Source organism: Cynoglossus semilaevis, chromosome 14, assembly GCF_000523025.1.
Source record: "Cynoglossus semilaevis isolate Cse_v1.0 chromosome 14, Cse_v1.0, whole genome shotgun sequence".
Taxonomy (NCBI): Eukaryota; Metazoa; Chordata; class Actinopteri; order Pleuronectiformes; family Cynoglossidae; genus Cynoglossus; species Cynoglossus semilaevis.
In genome coordinates, this window is record NC_024320.1 from 7,598,083 (window position 1) to 7,622,820 (window position 24,738).

Consider the following 24,738-nt stretch of genomic DNA (forward strand, 5'->3'; position numbering starts at 1 on the left):
TTAGAGCCATAGACTCGACCACTGGTTATTTCAATGGTTTATCTTCTGTTCATTTATATGCATTCTTAGTTGTTTGTCAATGTTTTTGATTTTTTTTTATGTTTGTTACTGCAGCTTCTGTTGTTTTACTCTTATTCACAACATTTGGACAGAGGTCGTCAACAAAGAATTGTTTCTAGGTTATTTTTTATTCTCTTCACAAAATCACACTGAATTTTTCATAATGATTCCATTAGGATGTCAGTGCTGACACTTAAATTGATTCATTAGATCTGATGATCATTGATTTGCTTGAATTATCTACTTTACCTCCCATTTACTTTCAGATGTGTTCATTTCTTGAGTACTTTTAAAAAATGAAACGTGAATATGTTTTCAGCCCTGTCATATCGTTATTATGATTAAACATATGCCCCCCTTTCCGACCAGAAAAGGGTTAAGTGATAGAGAATGATGGATCCATAATGGATAGTTTACAGAATAACTTCAATGTTAAAAACTTGGGATGGCTCATGATCCGATATCTCCTTCCCCCCAGCATGCCGCAGGCTGCTATTGCTGAGGTGATAAAAATCCCTGTTTATGGGATGTTGTGCAAAGTTAAGTTGAGCAGTTGAACTTAGATTTTAGAGTTTCAGATTGGATGGGCTGTAGTGCTTTTGTTTGATTTTTGATCCTTAAATTTTGACCATTATCGAATCGATACCGATCAAACCATCCCTAGATGAAACAGTTTTAAATGGACTTACCTTATTGAGGTGCATTGAAGTCGTTTCTTTACTTTTCTTCTTTAGTGAAGGCTCAACCACAATATTGCCTCCAGTAATGACTCCAGATAGGGCTCCCTGGATGGATGTCCTACGGTGATACCAACACAGATCATTTACTCCAGCATAGATGATATTAAACATCTTGGTTTCAGATGTGCCATAAACTGAATGATCTTTATGTTATGTATGAAAAATGACTGCCTTTTCTCTTTTGTTGCTTTTGCTTTTATTGAATATTCTTGCATTCGTCTGTGAGGTGTGCATTTACTTCTCAAAATAGATCTTGCAGGCACTCAGCCAAACCAGGTCTTTAAAGTGCTTTCAGCTCTACCTTAGTGCACTGGAAGGGGACAATTAATTCACAGTTTGTGTCCCAGCTGCAGAACATTAGCCGTCAAGATAAATCTCCTCAACACACAGTACCTCTGTTCTAAAGGTGGATGGAGCAGTATGCAGGATGTTGAGTAATACAAGCAAACAGCAATTCAAAGTAGATATCTTATCCTTTAGTTCTCCCCTGCTGGTAATTTTCCTTCTTTGTTTTACTTAGTCAAAACAAACCCAGGAGTTCAGCATTGTAATGGTGGTCTTTAAAAAATCCTGCAAATACTACAAATACAGAAGAGGTTGTAAGAGTGTGGGGATACAGGTGTGTTACCTTGGAACTTATAAATGTCGGCCGGCTGGCTGGCCACAGAGGAGACCTCGAAGGAGAGTACAGTTGAACAGAGCAGAGCTGTCAAGAGCTGCTGAAAAACAAAAGGAAATTTAAAACATTCCATTGGCCGGCCCTGAAAAAGACCATGCAGATGAACAACAACACAAAGGTGGCTGTGTGTCAGTAGGAGCTCTCCTTTGTCATTATAGCCTATATGAGAAACTTCAACCTGAACACAACAAACCCTGACCAGTGGCAGATTTAGCTGACCATCAGTCATTAACCACCATTCATCTCCAAGTCACTCGATTATTTCATTTGTGGCTGTTGAAAATGTGCACTTAATGTTGAAAATGTAAACAAGTAAAACACTAAAATGTTGTAGTTAAATTATAATAGATTAATAGTTGACCAATAAACAACTGTAAACGTAAGTGAAACGTTTCAGTAAAGTTTAGCAAAGACATAGGTCTAAACAAATGGCTGCACCTCAGTCTATGGGAAAGCAAGAACACTACCTTTTTAGCCAGGTTTCTCAAACACAGGGAGACAGTCCCATGCTCAAGGTATATTTACATTTGTTATGGAACAAGAAGAGCATGGAGATCAGTTCAGGCTGTTGTTGTACCTGGAGGTTTTTCATCATGGAGCTTCATTTTCTTCCTGCGTGTGCAGGTTTTCTTCAGGTACTCCAGTTTAGTCCCAAGGATGTAGAAATATACCACTTTAAGTCCATAACCCTGTTGAAGAGGTCGTGATTTCCGGACTATTGAGCGCCTTAAATTTAAAAAGAAAAATATGGTAGTACATACATAGGCCGCACTTCTCTATACGCCGTAGGTGTCCACGTTGTAACATGAGATATTTACACAGAACGATTTTGTTTTCGCTTTTAAATAAATAAATGTTTTTTTTTCTGAACAGTGCCTGTAAGACAGCTGGTTGCACGTTAGTTCTTTTCTGCTTCGGCGCCCCGACCGTAGTTGGAATGCACAGGGGAGACTTGGTGATCTGCTCCACATCCGAAGCTAACATTAGCTCCGGGGCTAACTCCCTTCACTTTGTGCTTGTCCTCACCAGAGGTAAACAGAAACGGGGAAGTCGGGGTCTTTATTATCAGCCACACCGAGCACAACAGAACATAAACAGTGTTTTAAGAGCTGTATAACCAATTCACGCTTCAAAATGACAGGGCTCAAGCTCCGCTCAACTTTCGTTACCGTTCTCTCTCGCGCGCCACGCAAATATACGCACTCAGACAGACCTACTCTAGAACTATAATTGACCGCTAGCTGTATGAACTTCGCGAGCCCGTAATATCCATAAAAAACCCGCATTCTTGTTTAAGCCGCATGGTTTAAAGCGTGTGAAAAAAGTAGCGGCTTATAACAAGGAAATTACGGTAATTATTTATCGGGGACACCGTGTAGCAGTGAGCATGCCCACCTTGCAACTAAAAAGATAGTTGCGTGTTCCATTCCCAAAGGAACCAAATTTCTCTAATGGCACATCCTGTGTCAACTGCAAAAAACACTGTAAATGTCCGCATTGTGGGACAGATAAGGGTAACAACAACAACAATTATAATCATAATAAACAGGGTTCCCCTTGACTTTGTTTAAAATATTAGGTTTGCTCTGATATTGAAAAAAAAATTAAAACATTTTTTCTAGGGGATTTAAACTCGGGATCATACTAGTGAAAGCTGTCCATGACACTTCAGAGACTGTAGACAATGTCTCAACATGTTATTACTCTTCAGATATTAAAACATTGTAATCACAGCATCTCTCTTTGAACTTAACTTACCCTTGTTGTGTTAGCATCACTTGTTCTTAACAGTGTCGTTCCAGTGTGAAGCAGAAGAACAGCAACACCTCACAGCTTTGCCCTGGTGCCTCCTTCCTCATCCTAACAATCTACCATCTCTGTTTGCTTCTTGTTCCCCGACCCGCTGTAAGAGCTAACAGAACCTGGTGACCTTGAACAAGATAGGTACGTGTTGAAATCTGCCAAATTCTGTAATGTCCACACTGGCAGACCTGCTGTCTCCTACCATTTTCTCTGACAAATATTAGCAGGAAAGGCAAACCTGTGCTGGCTGACTGTGACATTGAGCACATTAATGGATGACTTTAGGCCCTAACTTTCCTCCTTCTCTGCTGCTTCACCTCATGCAAACCTAAACCCCCACAGGAGCCAATGGGAGAGAAAGTTACGTTTTTCCTCCTTGTTAATTGAAACCCTTTTAGCTGCGAACCAACAGGCAACCTTTTATTTGACCTTCTTCCTCACCTAGAGAAGAGAAAATTGGTTCAGACTTTAATGGCGTTCACACCAAATGTGACAGAGGCAAAAGAAAAAGAAGAAGCTTGAAACTCCTGTATCGCACCTCTCGATCATTTCTGGATCATCGCCTCATTTGCTTGTTGCGCCTAGATGCTCTGGAAAAAAAGCAACCTAACGAAAAGATTTGTGGCTGTTGTTAGAGCAAGGCTTATACGTTGCATTTAAATACTTAAATCAAACAGGTTTCAGGTTGCAGCTTGTACATGGTCTACTTTACTTCATTAACTATCATCTAAACATATATTTTAAAATTCAGTTTACACTCTTGCCCATTTCTGAGATGTTCATCGAAATATCAGTTTTTTTTCTTGAGATAGATACTAACACTTTCATACTGTTTACCACATAAATAACGCTGTTCTTCTCTCTTCCACCAGGATATGTTTATTTACACTGGCAAATGACAGGAGTCACTTGTGTTTCACAGGTACATACAGAGAGACATTAATACTTCCCACCTCCTGCACCAAACAAAGTCAGCAGAAGACAGTTCTGGGTAAACAATGAGCAGGGGGACTGAGCGGATACATATACTGTACACTGAGCTCAAACACACCTGTTGTATCCCCCCCACAAAGAAGGCAGGTCAGAGGAGACGAAAAGGACAGATGCAAAGAAAGAGGGAGAGGAATTATCATATTCAAATACAGAAGATTTAGAAATCATAGAGCCACCAGGCACTGTTCTCCCATATTTACATTCGTTAGAAAAGGCTGCTGAGCCAAACCACGGCACCGTCACCAACGTGAGAGATGCAGGTAAAGGAAAACAAAGGCAGCACTAAAGGAATGACAAAAACGGATTCTCGGGAGGAGCGAGCAGTGGGTAGGCAGACTGCAGAGGCAGTGGGCATAGCGCTGATTTGGGCACCAAGGGAATTAATCACTGTCGAGAACAACATAATTAGGTTTTACCTACAGGAGTGTGTGCTCCAAAACTCTGCGAGAGAGCTTTTGCCAACTCCACACTCCGAGGGAGATCCATTTACCTTGGATACTGATGTCTGCTGTGCAGTCACAAACATAATCAGACCAGCAGAGCAGCGTATTACTAAAAATTAACTCTCATCAATAGTCAGGAGAATTCACAAAGAAGTAAAAAAAAGAAAAGAAATAGCAGCATGTATTGCTACCTTCAAATGCCAGTGTTATTTTCATTGTTTTGTTTTGATAAGTAGGTTCACACTTAAAATAAATTAACTTAGGCACACACACACACACGTATTAATACACACCAGATGAAGACATGTTCAACACAGAGATGCCTCTCATTTATGGAGCATTCATGTAAAGATATACATTTGATGACACTAAAACCATAGTTGTGTAACCACTTACAGTCACACTAGGTAGTTGTACAGTATTTGTTCAGTGTAGTTGACTACAATTTTAGGAATTCACAGAATCACCATAATAGTCTTTACTTAAAGTCACCATTAATGCAATGACGATGAGTCAGCAGGACGGTCGGGGGGACGAGGGAGGGGCGGGGGGTAAAAAGAAGAGGCACACTGACTGCCTGCTATAAAAACCAAACAGCTCTGGGAAACGGATTTTCTACTGGGCACGACTGTAAAACACATTGTTACATTATCATTTCATTTTTAAAACAAAAAGGTTTCATCCGAGAAGCGTTCATAAAGAGAGCCTTTTGAATATTAAGGTATATTAACCTCAAAGTCACACAGATACACACAAGAAAATTGTATATCATCAAAAAAATGACACAACAGGTGAGAGATTCTTAGTCGTTTTGTCTTCAGTTCAGATGATTTTTAACAACATTTTTCAGCATAAATGTGTAGATTTCTATATTGCACATTACACCCAAAAAAACGTTTGTTAAGTAGTTTCTGATCATCGGTGCCACAGATGATCCAAAACTACTTCAGAAGATGTTTCAATATTTCATTTGAAATCATTGAGATCATTTGATTCTTTTCCTGGAGATCCAGTCTTTGCTGCTTTTTAGATGAATATATTGACAGAACAGGTCAAAATGGTCTTAATAGTTTGGAGTAAGTAACATAGAATTCAGGTCTTTGGTGTTTTTTTTTTTCTCTCTGTTGAAGCTAGCTGGTATAGATGACACTGCTACAGCATGTTCTGCTCATTGGCTGGATACCTTGGCTTGGTTTGGGCTTTAGGGGAACTGGAGATTAATACATGACTGCCTAACCTGTGGGCTGGTACCATTTTTCAACATTTCTTGTGTCCCATAAAGCATTGAAGAATAAAAAAAAACAACAACACTAAAATGATAGTAATAAAAGCAACAACAAACTGCATTTATCATTTATGGCACGTGAGCACAAACAATGTACATTTATCGCTCAGCAAACTCCCTTTTCCCTCTGTGTTTTCACTCTTTATTTTTATTTACACATGCCTTTCTCTGGGGCATCGTTAGAAACAGATATGTTTTAGTCAATCTTTTTTTCCCAGTGTTTTAGACTCTCAGGGTTTTGGTCTTGTGATCCGAATGTTCTTTTAGTAGCATGGGAACTGACCCCCCTCCCCTACGCCCTGCTGTTATCAGTCTTTTTGTGGATGCTGTTGTCCCTGTGCACCTTGATTTCAATCGTATCTGGCTTGAGAGACTCTTTTCCATTTTCTTCCTTCAGTGGCAGCTTCCTGCAGATGAGGAAAGGGAAACAATACAGCAATGCAGAGAGGTGAAGTCACAGCATGTGCAATCAGGAGCTCAGACGACTGAAAACAAACAGAAATGCCGCATGTCGAAGAGAAAAGGTGAAAAGTGGAGGTCGTGCGGAAACTAACACACATATACACATACACACATATACACATACACACATACGTACGTACACACGTACGTACATATATATATATATATATACACACACACACACACACACACACACACACACACAATACAGGGGGCCTCCATTTCCAAACCATAACTTGATTTTCACTGTGTGTCAGAACTCACATACCGGACATAATAGGAGTGAGCCACCTAAGGCACCTTATGACTGCTATAATTATTATTCAACGATTGTCATGATTTTAACAATTAAAACAATTTTTGATCCATCCCCATATCCAATCCAATCCAAACATTCTTCCAAACGCTTGCTTTTAAAGACAAAGTTAATTGCACATCCTGTAACCACATTCTTAGCTGCCACCATCTTGGTGTCTCTGTTGGTGCGGTCCATTCTTTAAAGCGTCCAGGCAGCATGTGCGACTTTGATTATTTGGCTGTGCACTGCATTTGCATTCTTTGTTATGATAAAAAATTGTTTAAATTCTTTTTAAAAAGTAATCTTTTATATATATATTCATTGTTATTGGGAGCCACAATGAAGGGCAAAAAGTTCCCAAAAAAACAACATAAACGAAAGAAAGCGAATGTAGCACAATCCAATTCATGGCGTACGATCGGTGAATGTAAACGGCAAATATGGCAGTGTATTCATCCACTCCGCTCGTCAACTAGTTCCTGGGTGAAATTTGTTTCAACGCAGTTTGTCAGAATCATGGACCAAGACTTTCTTAATGCATTTCACCTGAGGCCATTTTCTTCCCGTACTTCATATTAACATACTATAAGTACTTTGATCCAGCTATTGTTCTGACTACATGGACTACAATAGGGCACTGCACAGAGTTTGACACCAGCTTCTGCTGTAATTACATGGCTGCTTAACCGTGACCGAAGCAGAACACCAGTGTTACTACTCTCTGAAAGTGTCGTTAAAGAATGTAATGCCGAGTTCAATTGAAATCCCCATTAAGATGGTACATTTATTCAGATTTTAGTGGAGCTCATTTTGTTTTTAGAAAATGAACGCGGCCTCTAAATAAGTGGGGCCTTTGTTATTCATTCAATTAAATATTTAGAGGAATGCATAAACGGTTTCAAATATCTACCCTCATTTGTTTCACTTGACTTTCTTTTTTAAATTTTTATTTTCACTCAGCCCAAAAAGGAAATTAAAGTAACAAATAATTTTAGGTGAAACTGCGGAAAAGAGGATGTAAAATGGGAAAATATATTTGTTGCTCTGCAATTCAAAACAAACATAACTCACAGAGCAGTTCATCTTAATCCAGAGCCCAGAGACAGAGGACATTAAAGAGCCCAACATGACGAGAAGTGTGAATATCTGGACGTTTAAAGGCAGTCTGATTTTTAATTACTAAAATCATCACCATAAACAAATTGGATAAGGTAAAGGTAATCTGCAGAAATGATTGACTCTCTGTTTAGAAAATAAGCTGAGAATTTGTAAAAAAAATACTGTTATATCCAAAAATAAAGATTGTTTTTTTTGACACAATACGTATAAAACAGCTCTGATAGAGGTGTCCTCATAATAATCACACTGTGTTTACAATGGGATTCATTTTTTAATTTTAAACTGTAATCAGTACTTTAATAAAAATCATTTGGAAATAGCAAATAAAAATGTTTACCAACTACGGGGGAATAATCATGAGGGGAGATCATGGATGAAACGGCAACCCTGCTTAATAAAATACCTAATAAGCCCAACTATTGCGATGGGACATCAGGGAATTTGGCCTTTTTTTTGCCTGTTAGGGAGAATTTTCTGCTCAGAGAAGTCAATTTCATGTCCCATTACTTTCATAGATACCCAAATTGGACTAAACCTAAGATGGGGAGGCTGTTTAAAAACACAGAAGGTCCTGCTGCTGCCACATGTCTTAGCAAAGACACTATTAACCACAGTGGTATGTATGTTCACTTTCTTATTAAGATAAAAACTTTATTAGCCTAAATTACAGCAACACGATACAGACTGTTAATACTTCACACACAAAACCCTGACCTCGACTAATGAGAAATCTTGGAGCCATGTCAATGCACACCTTCATATTGGAAAATATTCTTCAGTGATTAAAGCACACACACACACACACACACACACACACACACACACACACACACACACACACAAGTGTCTGCAAACACAAACGCTTCTAAATGACATTTTAAAAGTCAGGCACACAAAGTTAAAGGATTGCCACTCGGTGCCGACAACACTCTTTGATTATGTGTCCAGAGGCTGCGGCCGTCTGCATTTCACACAGCACTGGGGACTAGGTATCCTTGTGAATTTGTAATTTGTAAGCTTCAAAATGACACGGAAGCACAGCAGGGACGCCTCGTGCTTCTGTCTGCCGGTGTTAATTAAGCAACAGCATATCTACATTGGACAACGAAGGTTTCACACAGAGATACAGTATGTGGCCCGGGGCCTAAAACACATCCCTGGGATGTTTGCTTACACTCTTATTCAAATCTTTACACTCGTGTTCATACTCTCCTCAAGCCCAGGGTCTGAAGACAGTGTGTGCCAGTGTGCATGGATAACAAGGACAACAGTAGCTGATGGTTGGACAGTTTCCCTGCTGGAGTTAGTAGGAAGCCTGGCAAAATGATATTCTGAGGCACAATTCCAAATGTAAATACTTGTAAACATAAACATAATTAGGAATATTAAATACGGATATTAAGAACAGACCAACCTATGGAGTCTTAAATGTCAGTTTGTGTTTTACAGATTAAAGGTTTTTTTGATAACGTTACATGTTGTTGTGAATCAGTTCATACAGTGTTCATATTTAAACATAATGGTGTTCATTCACAGTAGAGCGGCAAAAACAGAAGATATTTTTGAATAAGAGTGGAAACTTGGCAGCAACAAAGGGGTCGAAAAAGGGAATTGAATACAGAATTGCATAAATTGGGGAAAAAAATCTAAGGAAGACAAATGGAATAATCACAGGCTTTTCAATTTAGCAGTGAAAATGTTTTCGACATGGCTGAAGATGTCTAAGTGCCTCCTCACTGGCTCCACCTCTCCTCATTTTTTAGCTTTGTGAAGGTTACTTTTTCTTGTTTAATAATCTCTCTCTCTCCCTGGACAATCACCCCATGCTCTAAGAAAACAGCGTGTGATGACTCAGCGTGTAGCAGACTACTGCAGCAGAGACAATATCAGTTTGTTTTTGTTTACCATACATGAGGGATTGTATTTTGTCCATTTATTTGGAGAACTATTCGATTTCACCTTCTTCGTCATCACTTACAGATAGAAAAACACGGAGCACCTTATTCAAATCTAAATTATGTGAAAAAGCATTGATAACTTTAGACAGAGCTGCATGTGGAACGATTTAGGTTTGAATACATGACTTTCTCTGTAGGAGAGCCTTTTAAAACCGTGGTTCATTTGTTTTCTGTGTCATTTCCTTTCTTTGAAGTGGTGGCCGTAGCAACAATGTAGGGACTGTCAGGTCCATAATAATGCAGACTGGAGCTGAGTGACTCAGCAGGAGTCAACAACTTCACCCTTTAGTTGCCTTCGTCTCTCTTTTGTCTATTGCTCTCTGCCCCATGTTTGCAGCCAAGACATTACTGTGGCATACGGCCAACACAACGTTAAGTCTGAATTGCTCTGTGATTTTCAATAGACCTGATGTTTTTACCAAGAAAGAACATTTTCTAACAAGAGGAACATTAACATTGACGTGTGATTGCTCAACTTTTACTCCCATCTACTGCAGTTCAAGAGGTACAGTACCTTTGAAAGGACCAGATGTGCATGACAAACACTTTTATATTGCATATATATATATACATATATATACGCCCTTGTTTATGCTGAAATGATGCTTAAATCCTACATTAATGTCTTTTTTTATTTGTTTACTAAGAACTCAGAGAAGAGTCCAGAAAACAAACGCATGGCCGTGAGCTAGTTCTTTTGTTATGATGGCATACAATGGTCATACAGTGTTATTCTAATAATAGCCTGGATTTAGTGGAAAACATTAACACAGGCAGAAGAAGGAAGGGGTCACTCTGATCACGGAATTGTCGAGGAATGCTCATAGCACGGGAAAAATATATGAACAGAATCCTTAAAATAAAAACTCTGGCCATTGTGTCACAACAATTATTTTGACAGTTAGTGGTAATATTGAGTTCCCTGCGTAAATATGATATATTATTTTATATTGCACCAATAATTTGGCAATGTAACCCACGCGAAGCCAGATGTCTGCTGACTAACATTTTGATGCCACAATGAGTGAAAAGGTAAAAAATGAAAACTTACAAATAGGCAGCCTTGCCCTCCTCTATTTCCTTGCCCTTGCCCCCGGTGGCGGTTTTCTTGCTGCACAGAAAGCGCGTGATGCACATCAGCAGGCCACAGTGACGCAGGAAGAAACAGCTTATGTCAACCAAGATGAGGAAAAGTAGGAGCGCTCCAAATCCAAGACCAACAACTGCCCCGAGGCCAAGGCCATTGAAGAGGGATTCTGCTAAGGCATGGAAAAACACAAAATCACAAAAAACACAGAAGAAAAATAACTCTGTTAGCAGGTTTGATTAGGGTTCGGAGCTAGACCACACTAGATGGGTCATGCAGCAGTGTGCAAATCAGTTGCCAACATCTGAAGGATAGCGTCTTGACCATCCATCCATAGAGTATGTGAGAAACACACCCTGTTTACAGAATATAAAGAATTTGCTATTAGTTTATTCACATGAAATAGTAATAGTCATTAATATTTTTTACAACAGTAAAAACAAGCAAAGTATTCCGTAATATACCTAGATAATGAAGAAATGATTTGATCAAGTGAAGAAAAGTTAAATGCAGACACAGTAGTTTGGACGAAACCATTCCCTCTCAGTTCTGAACAGTGTTATTACATACCTGTATCCTGTAATTGTAAAATGTTGTCACTGTACTGTGCTCCGTGTCTGGACTTTTTGTTACAAATTTCCTTTCATAGTCACTCCAGAGGAAGGGAAGCTGCAGATAAAAAGCTCTTGGTGGACGTAATCAGCTCCAACACAAAGGCAAACACATTTTCTCTGTCTAGTTGCCCCAAGGCTTCGTACCTTCACTACCCCACAGTGTGCCAACTGACGATTATTTCCACAGGTGCAGAAGTGTGTTCATTTTTCACTAATATTGAGGCTCCATGCAGCTCTCGGTGGCCCACATCAGCATTACTGGGATGATGTCTCTGCCCGTGTGTCCACTGGGACCCGTACACTCTGTAGCTGTGCAGCACTAAGAAGATTCATGTAGAGCTGAGTGTTTCCAGCCCACAGTGAAAATACATGCTTTCAAAAAGGTTCAGCAAAGTCAAACATTGAGTTTTTTTGTTGTTGTTGTTGCTTTTTGTATAGTATTGAGACAAATGTCATTGTGAGACATTTGTAGGCACGGAATAAAATGAAAAGAAAAAAAAAACCTTCAACTGATCGTGGAGTCCAACAGAGAGAACACACACTGAAGAATCAGTGCTCACGGCTGGAGGTTTGACATTGCCAGTCATTGATGAAAGCGTTACAGTGAATGAATGCTGATGATCTTGTTTGTTGAAAACAGGAAATGGCCTCAGAATGTTTACACTGATTTTGACTTTGCTGTGTGCAGTGTTATCAGGGGCTCACAAGACTGTCATTGTGAGCTTATCTTTATCATTGAGACCAAATGACAAATGAAGGCAGGTTGATGAATAGGTATTATAAATTATTGAGAGAAGAAAAATAATTTAAAAAAAAGTGTAGCTTCACATTTAGTTTCATATTGTTGGGGGATTTCACTGAGCATCTTGACGGTGGCTTCAATACATGGGTGAGTCAATCAGCTGGTCAGCTGTAGACTGACTCACTACCCCATGATGCTGACCTGATGTTGATGCCTCCAAAAACCACATGTGGAGCGTAAGATGATCCTTTTAGCTCCAGGTACTAGGATCACAAATCATAACATTTTTCCCGCATTCATTGCCTGTATACTAAAGCAATGAAAAGTGGGTGACGTTATATTGGGTTATACTGTATATTATAGTATACATCATATATCAATCACTATATAAATCAATAACTATATATATTTTTATTTTCAGATTACAGGACAATAAATACTATCTATACCAGGCAAACTATGGCCCAGGGGCTGGATGTGGCCCGTTTAGCTTTTTAATCCGGCCCGCTATAAATTTATATTTTCTTGTGGCACTTTGGCCCAGAGGCAATGTCTCTATCATTGGTGTGGAACCCAAGGTTCACCTCCTGGGTGAGATCAAAAACAGGTTACTGCGACCTGGTAACAGAAATGCAGATGAAAATGGATGGATGGATTTCCATTATCATTATATTTCTGCCTTTTTCCTGCAATGCCCACATTTCCCCAATAGATGGCATAGAAAAGGCTAATCTATCTGCTCCTGGCCTGGCCAACTGTGGCCCGCAACTCAAAAAGTTTGCCCACGCCTGGTCTATACTATACTACAACACTTTATTATGTGTCTCACTGACAGTAGATCACACCCTTTAAGGAATGTATAAACCTTACTGCAATCCTAGAATGTATAAAACTATATTCCAGCTATGATTCACCAGCACACAGCCCAGAGTGAACACTTAAACCTGTTTAATTTTTCAATGCAGCATACCAAGGGTACCCAGTCAACAAATTGGAAATGTGTTCTCTGGCAGCACACTGAAAACTGTCATTGTGTGTTACAAGCTGAATAGCTCTTATACCGATGATGAATTGAAGCTGAGCCTGGTGACAACACAGTAAGAATGAATGAGTCACAGCACAGAGAAAAGAGGTCCATGAAGGAATAGGGAGAAATGTGGCTAGAGAAAGAGATGTTAGTACACAGCCTTGATGGCAAGAAGAACTGATTAAAATGCCTCGCTTGTTTGCAAATGTGTGGATGTCGGATTTGAAACTCATAGACTGGATCAATGTTTTTCTTTGCCACAAGCTAATGTTTTGAATCCCACCTTTTGAAGGTTTATCTGAGGTAATTTAGCAGCTGAAGAAACAGATTCAGAGCTGGTAAACAACACCTTTTTATCTCCCCCAAAGAATTCTCATACTTCAGAACAGAAAATAGACACTAATCCTTTCTCTAAGCCCCATGTTTCTTCTCAGTCATCATCAAAAGGCACAGCCTTCAGGTTTTATTCCTTCTTACATTTTTATAAAAATACAGCGTGTGTCTCTTTTGTGCATTCATGACCGAGCAAATATTGGAGAACTATAGAAACTGTAGAAATGACTCTGCTTAACAAACGCAGCCCCCCTCCTACCCCCACCTTTTTTAATTAATACATTGTAGAACAAGATTGACTGAAATTATTGATTTTACAACTAACAGTTTTGAAGGATCAGAATGTAGAAAATGTAAAAACATTAATGACAAAGTAAAAGGTAGAAAATGAGAAAGTTCGTTAGAACGCTGGTCTCTCAGTATATTCATTCTTTGTACAGAAATAAAGTGAGGATGTGCACGTTTCCACAAAACCTATCAATAACATGCTTTCTGTTGTCGGGGAAATCCAATAAACCTTTGTTAAAATGTGAAGATGTCCTTTCTCTTCACCGGTGGAAACAGAAATAAACAGATGATGTCCATCCTAGTGTGAAGATTGAAAATTGTATACCCTGTCAAAAAATACTATTATTCAAGAAAATATACACATGAAAAAATGAAAGATGTGTTTTTTAATTGATATTGATATAACACAATTTCATACTTCTTCTCTACGTGCTGTTGTCTCTTCTGTGTCCTAACAAAGCAGCTGGCAGTACTTTTGAATCCCCTCTACCCTCACAGAAGGCAACATCGAAAGGCAACAAAAAAAAAAAATCACAATTACTCACTTTAACATACGCCAGTTGAACACCATACATTGGATTGTGCTCCATTCACTGTCATCGTTTGTGTTTTTTAGAAATTATCTGACGTTCATTCTGGCTCCCAAGTCCAAGTCAGAGTCCTCTGATGTTTTTATGTCCTAGACATCACTACTGTGTCAGTGTAGGTGAGTGACATAGGTACTCATGTACAATATACGAGTTCCAACTTACGGCAAAACTCGAGTTACGCTGCACCAAAAGAATGGAATTCCGACGTAAGTTGAGGCACATACAGCAATTGTCCAACTACTGGAAAGTTCTAATATAAAAATGGGTAAAAAAGTAAGAAGGTAAATAATATTATTAATAATAAGTCTTCCTTGTTTTTCCCTGGCAGCGTGCAGAGGTAATTAACCAATTCATTAATTTATGAATCAATAATATTTTATGGAGTGACTTTTTTTTTCCAAAACCTTCTTATTTCCCTGCTTTATCAACCTTTAAACTGCCTCATTGTGACTATTTGTTGACATTAGAAACAATTTTCAGTTGCTACAGCCTGCTGTTTCGTTCAATCCCCCAAACCATTCACACACATCCCCAGTTAATTAGGCCTGTGATTTGACTGACTTTCCCTCAATTGGATGTGAGAGGAAATTACTCAATAAATGATGGCCAAATGGGCTGATTATGGAGGAAGTAGGAATCAATCTCATTTCCGCCATAATTAGCGAGTGTGAATAAAGATTATTACAAGGTGATCACTTCCTGGATGTCCTTTTTGGATGGTCATATTTGTCTGAGGAGGCACGTGTGTAAGATTTCCAAGTTGTTTAACTTAGAGAGATGGTTACACCGAGACACACCTCTCTGGCTTAGGAGCTACTGTTACAGCTACAGCTGCTGTTCAAATGACCAAAGTCATCCATCTACATTGTTGAAGTTAAACATGGGGCGCAAAGACTTATGGGTCGTAGATAGGAAGTAAGGAGACTGATGTGTAAAATAATTGCTAATGATGTAATTGTGTAATATTGTGTTCAATGTAGTATAACTGAATATACTTTTTATACAGTATATGTTATATGTTGGGGTACTGGTTAAATGCATGTAGCTCAATAACACAATACGATAGAATTCTTACCGAATAAAGAATATAGTCTACTACAGACTATATATACACAGTATATATACAGTATGTATATATATATATATATATATCAGTCTCATTTTAAATCTTTTATCTCAATGATCAGTGATTGTGAAAATACAGTATATATATATTCGTCCCAAAATGGGGAAATTCAGTGTGAGACTTTGCAACTCACACATGCTGCCACAGGAGGCGCTATTAAGTGTGTGGTTCATCTGAGGGATGGACTCCAGGCAGATGTGTACGGCTGGCGTGATAACCTCCACAGCCTGGAACCATCTATGTGTTCATTTGTTACCTTTTGTTTTATAAAGTTAACGCCTTTTTAAAATCCTCATTTGAAATCGAGGCACTCTTCCTGGTCTGGGTGTGTTGACAGGTCCTGAAGTCGAATTTTATCAACAGACAGCACGAGTCAATAGTTTCTATTTAAGAAGTCCACTTCCTGAGATACCACGTTTTACATCCAGTTATTTGTACCAGTAGTTTCTTTTGTGCAGTTCAGATTTATAGGCAACAGCGTCTCCATTGACAACAGCCTCATTTGTGCTTAAAGCAATGCACCGGCAATGGCCCAGTGCGTGCCAAGGCTGGCTTTATCTTGACTGGAACATCGTGCTCCCTTGCTTTTGTTATCTTCAGTGCTGTCACTTCTTTGAGCATACACAAGCACAATTTCCACACATCTTTGAAAACATACTCTAGAGCCTTTTAAAAAGCAATTTGTCAGAAGTTAAAGCTATTCAATAAAAAGCAAATTGAGGACATAGAAAAAGGACAGGAACAAGCTTCTGCAATGCAAAAATATTAGTATGGAATAGTGTTCTTTCTTTATCACACTTCTTACCTGTGATGTCAGGTTCCTGTGGCATGAAGAACTGATAGAAGGTCGGCTCTGACAGGCCCTTGACATTGCGTGCTGTGATTTCCACTTCATATCTGGTGTTCCACTGCAGCGGCTGCAGCATTGCAAAATCATTTGCTCCAGGCACTAGCTTGGTCATCCACTGTTCCTCTTTATCCTGACAGAGAAAATGGAAAAGCCTGACTAAATAGAAACTAACGATGGCAGAGTAACGTACTGGCAAACAACTGTTTGCCCTGACTAAATAGAAACTAACGATGGCACAGTAACGTACTGGCAAACAGACGAACTGTGATTTAGACTTTGGATTTTTTTAATAATGGAAAGACTTTACTTACAGTCTTGTACTTGACTATGTATTCTACAATGGGCATCCCTCCGTCATCCTGCTTCACCAGCCCCAACCTGTAGGTTTTGCCCATTCCCCTTTGGCCGTGGACTGCCGGTGGACTTGGCTCCCCTGTAGAAAACAGAGGTAGAATATCTGAGATGAGACAAGACACAAAACTACACCTCTATGTGTGTGTGTTTAACTAAGTTTGATATACATTAGATCATGAGCAGGTTGTAAGAATGGAGACTTACGGATGGGCAAAGTCTGAAAGGTCTCCAAGTTACTGAACTCCCCTTGACCTTTTCCATTGACAGCCGCCACCCGAACCTCATAGGTGGTGTTGGGCTCCAGTCCAGTTAGCACAACCGTTGCTGGAGAATGACATAAAGGAGTGGGAAAAATGTTGTAATCATTTACCAAGGCCAGCTTGTCATCACAACATCTGTTAGTCCGAAAAAAAATAAGCTAGCCAAGCATTTTTTTTTTACTAAGATAGAGGAAAATTAAATATTCTTGAATTCCACAGCCATAAAAGATATGTTACAATAAACAATAAACTATTAGTTATAGATATAGGACTTTTATAGCTGAAAAAGCAAATGGGTTTATAACTTCAACTCACTGTCAGGTTGTTGTCGGACTCATTTTCTAGTTTATTTTTATTTTTTTCGTGAACATGAATTATAAATTACTGCCTAACAACATCTTTATTATTCACCAAGCCTTTGCTTGGTCCACCCTGGTGTATTTGTTTATGAACTGAGATACAATTGTTTTTTTATGCAATACATACATAATTATAAATCCAGCGAAATGAAATAAACCCAATAGTAGCCATGATTTATCTGTTTTCTTTTGTAGTCTTTTTAGGCACAGCCACAACTTTATAGTTAGTCTTAGTATAAGGAAGAGTTATACGGATTAGACTTTTAGTAAGTTTATAATGCACCACATATTAAAATAACAAGAGATGATATAAGGGAAGATTTTTAGATCATAATGTAGAGCTTACTGCATACTGTACAACTGACCAGAAGTGCAGGAACTATTTAAAGCAACAGTAAATGTCATCAACATTTCAACCACATTGCAGATTCCCATTAATTCTAACGGCTTCAGTGTCAATTTACACAATTGTATCTATTCAGGGAAGCAGGAAATGCCAATGTCTAATGAGCCTGAGTGGAAGTTGTTTTGTTTTTGTCATTCTCTGTGAATTAAATACTGGAACAGTTGTTTTGCACTTCTTGAGCTCCACAACTAAAAAACTCTAATTTGCAAATGTGTGCTAGACTCCTCTCTACAATTTATGCAGCTGTTTCAACTTGGGTGGAAGCATATAAAAGAAATAGGTCCTGGCGCCCATTTATGTAAGAGACTTCACTTTCTGCTGAGAATATATAAAGCAAGTACCACTCATCTGGCTTACAATTAACTTTGCTTAGCACTTGGATTTAAATGCTAAATAATGATAATAAAATCATTTGGCTAAGTAAATGTGTCTTTATGCTCTATTTCAACAGGTGTTCAACTGGTGTTTCCTTACACAGACTGCCACAATAACTGCTCGTGTTTTTGAGTCATGTATGGATTTTGTTGTGTATGAATTTAAAATGTTGCTGCTTTAGAAAGAAGGTTTTCAGCACCACTTGCAGGGGAGGTGGTGACGCACGGAAAACTAGACTAAATACCAGCATACTGTAGACCAATACTGTAAGTTCTGGCACTCTTTTTCTAGTTGTAGCTGGTAGATTTGAAACCCTACCAGATATATTGGCAGGAAACAACAAAAGCACAACACAATTGGCTGCTGAATACTGTGGTGGAAATATATATATATATATAGATATTTTTATGTATATATGCGTATATATACATAAATATATATATATATATATACTGTACATAAAAATATGTTAAAGGTAATAGCAGTTAAAGGTATTGCAAAGAGATGTTTACTATAAACCCAGACCCTGTTAGCTCACAGATGTCTCTGATTCCCTCACTTTTTGGCATCATTTTTATGTTGTTACATGTTTGTGTGTACAGTAGTGTGTGTTCTAAACTCTCCTTCAGCAATAATAATCTCTGTGGACACTCACAGGCCTTTCCATTCTAAAAGAAACCCTGCCTTGGCACTCACAATGGTCTCAGATGACGGCCCTTATCACAAGTATGTAGCTTTACATGTTGATGTTTTCAAATTCCAGAAAAGGTCATTCAAGAGTAGATAAGTACTCACTTTGGACACTGTGTGACTTGATGTCCCGCCAATCTGGTGAGCTGAGCTCCTTGTACTGGACCAGATAATAGCTGATGGGTACACCACCATGCAGATCAGGCTTCATGAACGTGACAGTTGCCAAACGCTGGGACACGGCTGACAGATGCACCGAGTATGGATTTGATGGTACATCTTAAGGGGACAAAGTTCAGACATCAGTCAGCGTTCCGGTTTCATCACTGTGTTGTCATGTAAAAACAAGGATTTATATTCTGAAGACACAACTGTCAGCACTCTGGAACACTGTGTTTGGAAATATTTGACCAGCACTGACTGCTAGTCAAGGAGTAATAGCCTTTTAAAGAGTTTGCATCTCTCACTGCATTTTTTTGGGTCAGGCTAACTTCACGCTTTCTGCAAGGCAACATATTAGGTCAGCTTTTTACAAAGGGCTTTTCTCCTCAGGCACAGCAATTCAATTATGTGCTAAAGATAATTGGATTGCTTTATTGTGTATCAGTCGGTGCTACCGTAAATTAGGGGCTACTTCAGAAAATAGTGAGTTTTATGGTAAATCAGCCAGCACTATTTGAGATTAGGCTGGAGTGAATAGGAGTTGGCAGTTGTAAAAGGATTTATCTTAATGAATTCTATTACAGTCAGTGAAGAAGTAAAGACGTTAGAAAATAGTTGCATGGTTGGTGTTCCAGCTGAATGTGGCTGTGTACTCCGTGTGCTCCGACTGTACTTACTTCTTTGTTTTTTAATTCAAACTACAGCTCAGGTGAAGAAGCCACAGTATTGTGACCGGCAGACTCACCTGCCTGAGCCAGGATGAAGTCCTGGTATCGAACACCAATGTTGTTTCTCGCTGTGCAGTTGTAGTGGCCGAAGTCTCTGTCAGACATTGGAGTCACCTAGGACAAAATCAAAATGTCTCTCAGTCCTTGATAATGTCAAATGTCATAATCCAACCATAAACACCCGTATTACAGTGTTTTATGTTTCAGCATTAACGCATGTTCATTTCTTATAAGACTGATTTCCAGGTATTATAAGTATTTGTATAAGTGGGGATGGTTCAATCCGATACTCAGCATCAGTATTGGTCCGATATTATAGACTACAGCCTGAGCCGATACCTAACCTGACATTCTGTAAGCCCAAATGCTGAGCCATTGATATCAGTATTGGCGGATACTCCAAGTTACAGTATCGATATCTGACATGAAGAAGTTGTATCAAGCCACCCCTAAGTAGAAGTTATCATCAAATCTGATGTGTCTGCAGGTTCGCTCCTTTAACAGATTAAACCATGTCATAGATTATAACTCCAGTAGTTAACACCGCTCCAACATTACCTTTGGTTTCAGGACTTGTACCTACCTCCAACACTGACTTGCCAACTGCACTGTACACACGCATATTGGCTGTCCCGTCTGCAGAGATGGTGAAGGGCTCTCTCCTCCACAGCATGGTGGCAGGAGGGTTGGAGGTCACGTCACAGCTGATGTTGACTGGATTTCCCTCCCATGAGTAGTAGACAGTTTGATTGGTCAGGAACTTTGGTATATCTGCCTCATTAAAAGGAGATTGTTTATGTCACAACTGTCACATAGTCCCGTCTCCAAAACCAAGATATACGTTGAAGGCATGTGTCTCTCATAATCAAAGGATTGTGGGTATTCAAGACCTGTCCCCCTTATCACTCTGTGGCAGTGAATAATAATCAGAGCTACACCTCAGAGGTCGTACGGCCTCGCCGTTGTCCTTTCCTGTTTGACTATCTAATGCTAACGTTTTGCAAACACCAGATTTCGGAGCAGTTGTTTTTCTGCTTCTTTTGTTTCTGTTAGTTATAAGTTTAACCCATCACGGCTTCCCACTGGTCCGTGAAATGTCACCATGGCTGTCAAGATGATTGGTTGGGCTGTGTTCTATAGTGTACTCTGTCATGTTGGACAGCCTTGACATGACATAAATTTATAGTTCAATGACTGTCCAATCAGGCATTGTGACCACAGTAACAAATAAATACTTTGCAGCCTGACCTTGGCGGTGCGGCTCTGTGGCTTCAGGCACAAAAACCCGACAGGATTTTTTGAACATTTAACTCAGATTTGTTGTACAATCAGTGGCAGACAGTTAAACTCACAAACAAGCTAAAGCAATGCTGAATTCTTGTGCTGCAAAACACCATCAACACAAACAGAAGCTCATTTACCCCAGCAAATAGCAGGGCAATAATGGACAGCCAGTCAGTCCAACTTGTTCAGAGGACATTATGCTTGTTTTATGTTTTCCTTCCAGAATTTCATTAAAGAGATTGATGTGTGGTTCTCTGTCACAGCTAAGGATGTGTTATCCCTCTGCAGCCTGCAGTGATTTAGTAAATGAGTTCATTAGTTCAGCTGCAAAGGTTTGGTGGAACCCCGTCACACTCACACACATTGTATGCATTTCGCTGCAGCTCACGGACCCTGTTGTCAGCTGTGAAAAACAAGTATACGACTCAATGAGCTAAGATTTAGTGGAGCTGGGTGATTTTCTTCATCTGACTGTGCCGTCATTACTTTTAGACTTTTTAAGTGCTATTTGAAAAACATTTAAAAGATTGAGAGAATTAAAGTTGGGTTTCCAAATAAATCAAAGAAAGATACAGACGTTATTTTCTTCTCAACTCATTGTTTGACTTTCAAAGAGTGTCGGAAAAAAGAAAACCATGTTTTCACTGATATCTATTGGGCAGTAGAGTCACACTTATAATGAACCTCATCATTCCAAGTACAGAGTAAGACCTTTGGTGTGGAGCTCATTAGGCAATGAGAAAGTCGACTACTAATAACTCCCAGGAACAGTGAGTTACAGATGCAGTATTGCAGGCAATGCTGTGACTCTCTGGGTCCACTTTCCAGTGTTGTTTTTTCATGTGTATAGGCAGCAATGTTGGAGTTGACTTTACTCGTGTTCTGATGACTTGGGACTTGACTCAGAAAAAATAAAAGGGTCTCAAGTCTGGAAAAACATTCTCATGGTTGGTTTCTAGTCAGCCAAAGGTTGCTACCAACTTCATCTCAAACAAAACATACAGAATGACCTGGGATGGACCAGGGAACCAGAGACCTTCTTGCCTTCTTGGACGGCCCTTTACCCAAAAAGAAACAAGTACTTTGCAAATGCAACTTGTAAAAATGTTATGATTTCCTGAGGTGCAGACAGATTAATGTGTCAAGTAGCGCTGTTTGAAAAATGATTTATTTTGTTATTTTATATTTTAAATTATTTCTGTTTTGAATGCAAATTTAATCAACTGTCATACTTTTTAAAACGAGTTGGATAAACACTTTTTTTTTTAGTATTTTAGTATTGCCAGGGACTCTTGGCCTTGACTTGGCATATCCAGGATTTTGACTTACAAATAGACGTATTTGTACACCCAGGACCATGGTGTGACAGCTGGAGGTTGGACAGCAAGGGCCCAGATGTTTTATTGAAAAAAGCCATGGCTTCTTGTTTCATTTAGTCTAAGATCAGTTTCTGGTTCTAAACATTTACTTCAGCCTATTCTCTGCTCTCTTTGTGTTCTATAACAAAACAGATTAGACACACTCTGTGTTTAGCCAAGGATTTCTCTCTTTGTCAAGACCACACACTGTACATTATTTCCATCCAAATGTTCCTAATTTACCCAGTTAAAGCAAGGCTGAAAACACGGGTTAGCATGTTAGCATGTGACACTAATCAAACCGTATTTGACACATACTTACATTCAATGTCAAGGAACATGCTTTTCTGATGACCTCCTATCCTGCTTTGCGCTTCACAGTCAAAGCGTCCGAGGTCACTGAGCATCACTCGACTAATGGTCAACACAGACTTGCCGTGTCGACCACGGACTTCAAAACGACTGTCTAGCCTCTGAGGAAAAACAAACAAACACACGAAAAATGACATTACTTCTGTAGGCTGATCAAGCCCAGCATCCTGTGATGTTAAATTTAAGTTCAACTATTTAAACTATTTACATATATCCATAACATACAGCAATGTTTGTTTAATAGAATAATATTAAACACTGATAGACAAGATTTATCCACGTGATTATTCGTGCATTTAGAAATTAACTAAATTCTAAATAACTTTGAATTGTTCAATTTAACAACAGAATGAAATTAAAAAGTGAGAAATAATTTTAAAAAAAACCTAAGCAAGATAGAATTAATTAATGACACCCATCCACCCACACACATCACCCAGCTGCACAGAAAGTGGACTCTGCCTACACACACACCTACAACCACGGCCCTTTGAACTTCTCACAGACTGCCTCTCCAGTGCGCGCGCGCGCGCACACACACACACACACACACACACCTACTGTATACTACTAGAATCGTCATGCCCTCCCACTCACTCACTCGCACACACAAACAGAGACATCAGCGCCACCGCCCTGCTGCAGATGAAACAGACTGTCATCGCTGCCGTTAAACTCAAACACACCGGGACTCAGTGAAGAGTTCTTTGCTCATTGTTTTGACATTTTGTGTGTATCCTGTCACTGCATATACATAGTACTGTCACTTATCATCTATATACAGTATATTTATTCTATTAGTCTGTGTGCCGCGAATGCAGAAGAATAACAGTCGTGATCATCCAGCCTTTTCTATAAAGTAAAATAAAGTCAGTCAAATCAGTTGATGAAACAGTTTTGTTTTGGCCTCCAGTCTGTTACTTCACAGATTAGTTCCATCCTCTCTAAAAAACTATATTCAACAGCTGTTTTAGTAGTCGATAAACCGAAGAGATAAACCTTTACAAGTTCACTTGATTTGTATTCACTATATCCTGTGCAGACAAACGTCCAGTGAGATAAAAGCTGATTCTAGTCATGACCCAAATGCAGCGCAGAATGCAAACTTAATTCAGTGTGAGCGTACAACCTAGTCAGTCGTGAGAAGATGAAGAAATAAGAATTTCACAAGTGGGGTCAGGTCTTCAAAGGAAGGATGGACACTGGTCAGAGATCCACAATCTTCTCAAATGCTCTTCACATTCTCACAGCTGAGGTCCTCGGAGGGTTGACAGTTGAGTGGAGAGACTAAAATCAGCCAAGTCCCTGATAAGAAACTTCATGTTGTAGGTACAGACAACGAGGATCCTCTGTCTGTGGTCAAAATGTTTCCTAGATGATTGTGTGGTTCTCTCTCCCCCAGACCACAGACAAATAGATATTTGTCAAAACTGGGAGAAAAACGGTGCCTCTTAATATGTGTTCCTCATTACCAATATCTCCAAACACTCTGTGACCATTAGAGTGAGAGTAATGAGTCTATTTACTAAGCTGCCCTGACACTGGGGAGACGATGGGCTGAGTTGAGGGAAGGAAACAACAGTATTTCCAGGTGACTGGTTAAAGATGTTCATGAAGACACCTGCAGGTCCAGAGACAAGGACTCTGGGCCCCTTCCCAGGAACACCATCTGGACTATCAGGCTTACTTCCTTAAGGTCTGGTTTGATTCATGTAGAGAAACATTTTGGTTCCTGTACCAGGGCGCTGTTCCTTGACTTCAAGGTCACATCAAGAGCTTTGAGGTGAACTTTATCGAGGGCTTTTGGTAGAAATTGGCCTCTACCCATATCTATAGTTACAGTATCAGTGCTGCGGGCAATGACGAACAGATGAAGTGTGTGGCCACTGCCTA

The 24,738-nt window shown here is 39.3% G+C and overlaps 1 protein-coding gene across 3 annotated transcripts in view; it reads right to left on the reverse strand.

The window, feature by feature from the left end:
* Positions 1-4,141: 4,141 nt before the first annotated feature.
* Positions 4,142-24,738, reverse strand: part of ncam2 (neural cell adhesion molecule 2) — a 140,075-nt gene continuing 119,478 nt past the window's right edge. For 2 of the 3 annotated variants that reach the window (XM_008324878.3, XM_008324877.3), the window contains exons 10-18: positions 22,796-22,946; positions 20,415-20,602; positions 19,849-19,945; positions 19,047-19,220; positions 17,056-17,175; positions 16,809-16,930; positions 16,453-16,627; positions 10,892-11,099; positions 4,142-6,410 (exon numbers count right to left, since the gene is read on the reverse strand). In XM_008324878.3, the coding sequence (XP_008323100.1) occupies positions 6,296-6,410; positions 10,892-11,099; positions 16,453-16,627; positions 16,809-16,930; positions 17,056-17,175; positions 19,047-19,220; positions 19,849-19,945; positions 20,415-20,602; positions 22,796-22,946 (1,350 nt within the window). In that variant the 3' untranslated portion in view covers positions 4,142-6,295. The remainder of the gene's footprint in view (positions 6,411-10,891; positions 11,100-16,452; positions 16,628-16,808; positions 16,931-17,055; positions 17,176-19,046; positions 19,221-19,848; positions 19,946-20,414; positions 20,603-22,795; positions 22,947-24,738) is intronic. The other variant, XM_025062036.1, reaches the window with a different exon arrangement.